General features: G+C 38.7%; 1 protein-coding gene across 1 annotated transcript in view; it reads right to left on the reverse strand.

The window, feature by feature from the left end:
• Positions 1–5,957: 5,957 nt before the first annotated feature.
• LOC101859690 overlaps positions 5,958–7,196 on the reverse strand; it is a gene marked incomplete in the record, with an annotated part of 9,180 nt that continues 7,941 nt past the window's right edge. The window contains 2 exon segments of the mRNA XM_005093440.3: positions 5,958–6,540; positions 6,951–7,087. Of these exon segments, the coding sequence (XP_005093497.3) occupies positions 6,442–6,540; positions 6,951–7,087 (236 nt within the window).

A 7,196-nucleotide genomic window follows, 5' to 3' on the forward strand; every position in this document is an offset into this window, starting at 1 on the left:
GTTGCCTTTCTCAACTGGAGGTCGGTGGTGATGATCAATAAACAACCAAATTAGTAGTGACTGTGAATTCTTGTGCATAGACACTGTTGAGGAGCTGAAAATTTACAGTCAATGCTATAGAAAAGAAAACAGGGAAAAACAACAGAAAAGAGCAAAGGGTAAAGCTTTGAATTAGATAATAGTTGAAGAAGAAAAGAAAGGTGTTATTTCTATTTGAGATACATTTTTACTTTGTAGTAAACATGAGAAAAGTTAAAAATGAACTAGAATTAAAACTGAGAGATTAGAACGATGGCGTTAGGATACATGGTCAGACCGATAACCCAGCTTTAATATTAATAATAGATTGAAAACTCCGTTTAGCTACATTACCACTTCACTATAAGTACCGAAAAAATAATACTAAAATCCGAAAAATGTAAAATAAGTGAAATGTCGATTCTCCTATGACTTGATGACAAATGTGTATTGCTACATTATAGGAAAACATAAAACGGTTTGGGCATCTGTGGAAACTACCACCTGACAGCATAGCAGCAAAAGTAACAAAAAATCAGATGAATACAAAGGAAAGGTAGGCCTAAGGAAAAGATGGATAGAGGTGGTTAGACAAAAACAATGTAACCATGCAACAGGCGATATTTTTTAAAACGAAATAACAGTACAACAACAAACATGAGAAAGACAGTTGTTTCCCCCTCTATACCGTAGGGTAACAGAGGCAAGGGAAAAGCTTAAAAGGTAAATAGGTATAGTTTCGTTTTAGTACCAGTTTTACGGCACGTGCAACACGGTTAGGTCGTATAAGCGCCAAAGATTAGAGGTATTACAAGAGAGTAACAATGCAAAAGAGATGGAGGAGCAAAAAGGACGCTATGGTAGAAAAGAAAAAGCAAACCACACTGAAGCACCCGCCTACCACCCACTTAGTAAGTGCAAGGAAAACAGTATGGCCTGTACTCTTACCTAGCATAATAAAAGTGAGGCGTCTTCTGTCTTAAAATGCATCATATAATGTGTTCGGACAAAAGCCAAATGATGTCTATTCTGTTTCAGCTATTTCCCAGTGATGAGTTAAACTTGAACATTTATGTTAAGTGTAGGCGTTTTTATGTCCCTACCGACACACTTAAGGTAATGTAGGGCGCAGGCTTCTCGATCTGAGAGGGATGCAACATGCCAGCAGAAAGACCAAGACACTCGGTAAAAATTCTCAATACCTGCTAGTGGAACTCGGGTCCCCCGCTACAACCCACTGACTGCGGTGAGGCGAGTTGAAAATTAGTGTAATAAAGGAAAAGATTATCAACAATAAAGACATCACATCACCTGACATTTTCTTTGCCTACTCATAACCTCAATCTGTGTCGTCCTGAAAAGCAACTTGTCTATTCTATGTTATAGTTATTGTTGGGCCTCATTCAGATATCTTAACATTAATGTTTGATTTATCAAGTCTGCCTCCTATTACTCTCAGAATATGCTGTGTATATTTTGGGGATTTTTGTTAATTATAATCTTATTATGTTGGTGCTGCTTTCAGATTCCAGTAAGATGACTTATTTGTCCCTCACAGACCAGCTTCTCCTAAAAGATTTTTTGTAAAGGAAGACATCATAAACTGATTTTTCTAAAGTGTTTAGTGAACAAGCATATTTTTTATATATTATATATATATATATATATATATATATATATATATATATATATATATATATATATATATATATATATATTATATTATATATGTATAATATACAATATCGAGTTTTAAATTGAAAGTGTATGAGATGTCAGCAGCATGCTAATCTGTGATGAGAAAGACACCATAGCAAACATAAAAACGTAGAAAAGTCAAAGAAATGCCGTTTGGGGGATTGAAAGCATTCATTACGGTATTATTATGATATCCAAAAAATCGTTGGGTAAACACGTTACACTGCCTTCGAAGCAAAATTTACGACGATGAAGTCGAGTCTCTCTTCATAGCAACGTCCAATAGGTGCAGAATCACTGCGAACTCGGCATACATAGTGAATGGATACAATTATTTATTGTTTCGATGACCATTTAGTGTATGCCAGAGAACTGGAAGTCTTAGGAATCCTGCTGTGTCGCTTAGAAACTTGGTGTCTGTGTCGTGGTAGATTGGCCCTTTCAAAATATCTAAAGCAGAGGATATGTTTTGAAAGGTTACAGGGTTTCTTTTTTTTTCAGAAAAAAACAAACAAATATCAAGACACTGGGAAAATTTGGAATGTTTAAAGAGTTCGTACACCGAAGAGGTAGGTCTCAATAAAAATGTTTCTACTTATGCCTAGCCCTCGTGTGTGTTTTGTGTTTTCATTTTCTTAGAATTCTTACTTCGTGCCTTTAGAGAGGGAAGCATGCCATGACGTAGGCAAGCTTTTTGTAATTCCTCGTGTCTCAGATCTGTTCTTGATTCTTCTTCATAGCAAGATAGTAATTCAGTTGTGCTGTTGTCTTCTGTCCAACACTTAACACCATCCCTTTTCAACAATAATAACAACAACAAAAAGAGTTACCTGTCCATCCAATATAATTCGTCTTTGTATTTCGTTTTTATCATCATAAATCATGCCTGTGATGATCATTTATATAAATGTTTATCTGACAATCGTAATGTCTTTGCCATTATTTTATTTTTTCTGATGTATATCTTTTTCTTTCGTATATTTCTGGGTGGTTATTACATGTACAAAGCTTGTGGAAACTCTGTTGCTCTGTATATTCCATAGTTACCCACTTTATTTTATTCATCCAAAGCGAAAAAAGAACATCAGTTTCAAGAGGAAGAGAGTAGCCAAGTGGTCCCTCTGACACAATGTCAGTGTCTTCTTTTTTCGAATTTGTAGAAAGCTCTTAGCAACGTGGCTTTCAAAGATTGCCGAAAACCTTTGCCATACATAAGTTAGGCTGATATATATATATATATATATATATATATACATTAATGCGTATTACATGTAAAATAAAATGTTAGGTTCTTTTAACCTTAATCTTAGCACTGAATCTTTAAAAAGAAGCATGTAATGAGCAGGGCAATTTTCAGGTCAAGTCATTGCAATGTCCATTTTGCAATCACCCATCAATAGAGCATGTTTACTAGTGAAGTTGGTGACTCCTGTAAGAACTGGTGCAGATATATTTTACGTCGCTGATCTGTTTAAAACCTGCCTAGACATTCTGTGAAAACCCTTTAAACGGAGCACTTGTTGAGCGAGGATTCTCTGAGGTTTCCGAAGTAACAATCTCTGGCGCCACAACCAAGTTAGGATTGTCGAAATAGGTTTGAGAAATTCCCAGAAGCAAAATAAACAAGCAACGTACAATGAAAATAAAAAAGGGGGGGGGGGGGGGGATTTGCGCACTTCATTTCCCATTAGCCATCGGATGGAGCACACGCTGAAACTACTGACTTTTTCAGCGCAGATCAGTGCCCATGCTTTAGAGCAATGCGTTCTGCATTCGCTGCGTTTTTGGACATAGCTGGTATTGGGATAATGCATTATTATGCTCTTCCTGCTTTGATTGTGCACACATGAAAACGCCAGACGCTATTGCACCAGACGACACGAGTGCTATCTGCTCGTTACGACGCGGATAAGGGCTGTCTTTCATTATTATTAATGATGATACTAATAATAGAATTTGCGTAGCGAAAATTTCCGCTCAAAAGCAAGCTCCGTGCACTTTACAATCTTTTTAGTATCCAAGGATACCCAATAGCATTCTGAAACAATCTCGAACTTCATGTGGAGCATGCAAATGCATATCACAGCTCCTATTTGATATAGATCTTTCCATATGATACTGGGACACAGAGCCGAAACTGTTTCTTTTCTTTTGTTAAAGATCTCTTTGCACCTCGACTTACGGTCACAAAATCAATGTTATATAACATAACAGACTTTCCCATTCTGCTGGCAAAATGCCTAATCATAATGTAGTATTGACTCGCTCAACAAGCACCTCGTAAACAGGGTTCTCGCAACTTGTCCACAGCTTCATGGTGTCTTGCTTTCTGTTGGATTCCATTTTGGATCACTTGCTAATCTACTGCAACATATTATGATTTCAAATGTGTTTGCGATGCATTGTGTTTGAGAAACTGATGATGTTAATATTAAATATGCCTTTATCAGATTTCTTCCCTTTCAATGTGTTTGTTTGTGCTTGTTTGTGACAGTGGGTTGTGGGTCTTAGCTAAATATTGGGAGGTTGGAAGCTGCCTTTGGAAGGTTTTACTCCTTTTCTTTCCTGCTGTTGCTTTTTCTGATAAGCGAGTCGTATTTTGTGCACGGATTAACCATGGGCGTATCGGTGTGGTTCTCTTTGGATAAATAAACGAAACAACTATGAAGGAGAGTAGGCATACTGCGGCATTCAAATTATGGGACCTCGGAAATAATGGTCCGTCTCCTTTGTTTTTAAAAATTAATGTGGGTGTTTTAAAGCACCAAAGGACACAATGGAGATCATTCAGGAGGCAGACTTCCGATCCTGTCTGTCTGGGCCAACCCAAACTGAGAGACTAGTTGGCGCATCCCGTCATAGAAGAAAGCAGGGTTTCGTCTACACCACACCCAGACACACGTAAGATGAACCCAGCACCTTCCCTTCTTCTTCCTCTTCCTTGTTTGTTTAATAAGCCACATTTTAAAAAAAGAGCTTTGGTTTTGAAGGCAGGCCAACAGACTCGTGGTGATTTGAACACGAGGTTTCCAGTCAGCTAACATCGGTCTACCGTCTATTAAGCCTGTATCAGATGTTCAATTAAAACTGACAGCTGTCCGTCTTCTTTGTGATAAGAAAATGACCCATGATGCGATCTCAGCAGAAATGCTTCTTTTTGTGTAATCTTCAAAATCCAGCAAAAAAAATTTAAAAAATTCATCATAGTGTTTATTTTGAAACATCGGTTCCGAATTTGATATCATTTCTATGTTAAGACGTAGTTTTCAAAAACGTTTACAAACGAGAATTCAATCACCAACGTGCTGCAGACAGTCCCAAGGTCGGACGCATAAAAATCAGGCCGTGTCTGATTTTTGTTACGGCCGACCGGTCGGACAGCTTGTCACGTCTGCAGCCCGGATGGACGGGTATCTTTGATCTGAATGTACAGTGCGCCTAGCTGACAGCTTATCTAAAGTTGAAGCATTTTGTCCAATGTCTTCCCCTATTCCTGGAACTCCATGTACCGGAATCTGTGGTGTAGCGGTTAGGCACTTTGCCTCCGCAAGAAGGAGACCCGAGTTTGATTCCCGAGTGGAAGAAATTGTTATCGAGTATCTTGGTCTTTCTATTAATTTGATTGTTCAATTTAGTTTCAGTGGGCTCTTTCCTTTAAAAATTTTGCCCTTCGTCAAAAAATTCTAATATCAACACAAACCTCACTAAGTTTTTTTTTTTATTATTGTTAATACAGATCAGGCTGTTGAACATATTTGCTGCTGAACAGTTTTTGCCTGTAAAAAAAATCACTACACGTTGCTTGAAGCAAGCTCTTTAGAGGTAGTCATTTTATCTCTGGTACCCAACCACTTATTATAACAGGCGCACTTTTGAGCGTGAATGACGTCATAAAGAAGGGGGATTTTCTGTGTCGGTAGTCAGATTGGTCAGAAAGCACTTGTAGCAATTTTCATTATTCTGCAATGAGTACTTAAAATGTTATGGCTTAACAAGCTCTACTTTTCAGCCGACCCTCTCAATTGATTAATATAAATCGAACCAGACCATACATATAAAAATCTTGTATAAATGATATTATATACCATGCGTGTGCGTATGTGTGTGTGGAGGGAGGGGGATGTAATGAGTGTGCTGTAATGAGACTGAAGAAAGTTTCTATCACTTCTTTTCTCTCGCATCGACGGAAAACATGGGCACAAAACAGTCTCACGGGTAAAAAGAAACCAACCCGTGTTCCATTCAGTCGTATATCACATTAGTACATCTATTTCATCTATATCATATCATCAATTGTTCATCGACATAACAAGTTGTCATTTGAGGTACAGGTGAGGCGAGAAACTCGTAGTTACACCAAAAATCTGTGAATCTGGTTGTGGACTCTTTGGCAATTTTTGCTCTTTCCACTCGTCTGTGCTGCCGTAGTCTTGATTTGTTTTTATGGGAGCAATGTGGGGGCAATTGTGCACGCCCTACGCCTAGTTGCTCTCAACAGCGTCCTCAACAGCAAGCCCTACAGCCGTCCTCAACAGTGCCTGTCAACAGCAGGACAGGTTTCCTTGATCTCTGTCATGTGCCCAGTTCTGTGCGGTTTGAGTGACTGGATCAGACGGGAAATCCCGGACCTTGCGTCGTTGGGTCGAATTGCTAGTCATTCGAGTATTCGGATCAGTGGAAAACCCCGAAACTGGTGTCGAATTTTGAGCTGGTCAAGATTCAGGATTAACGGAAAATCCCGGAGTACATCTCCTTGAGCAAGGGACTGTGGTGAGCTCCTATTTGGCTGATTTTAAACATGATATCGTGGGATAAAGTGCGCACCTGAGGAGAAAGAAGAAAAACAATGTTTAGTGATCCCAGTATCATTTCTAATTGGCCTAGGTAAGATCAGGTTCAGAGTCGTTTGTATGTCTGTCTGTCTGTCTGCCAGTCTGTCTATTTATCAGTCTATCAGTCTTTAGGTTAATTGATCTGCTATACATCAACTCATCTTTATACATTAATAGTATTTTAACACTATCACTAACATCGTAAGAGAGAAAGAGAAATGGAACGAGACAGACAGACAAAAAGACTGACAGACAGACAGACAGACAGACAGACAGACAAACAGACAGACAGACAGACAGACAGACAGACAGACAGATAGACAGACAGACAGACAGAGATAAATTAGAGGTGGGGAGGTAGTGAAGGGACAGAGATACAAGCAAGCTAATTAAAAATAGTACCTCAGTTAGCAGAGACACAATTCGGGATAGCACTAAGCCCGGTCTGTTGTGATTTCCTGCCAGCGCATGCAGAAGACATGAGGTCACTCGGCCCGTGATGCTCTGGGCAGCGCGGGATGAACCAATCGTTGTACGATCTGGAAAGATGGCAAGATTCTATTTTGTCACTTCAGGAGGAAGGTCGTTTAAAATGAAATAGCAGTAAAACAATGAAAAGAGTAATAATAATAATAATAATAATAATAA

Source organism: Aplysia californica, unplaced genomic scaffold (assembly GCF_000002075.1).
Source record: "Aplysia californica isolate F4 #8 unplaced genomic scaffold, AplCal3.0 scaffold00063, whole genome shotgun sequence".
Lineage (NCBI taxonomy): Eukaryota > Metazoa > Mollusca > Gastropoda > Aplysiida > Aplysiidae > Aplysia > Aplysia californica.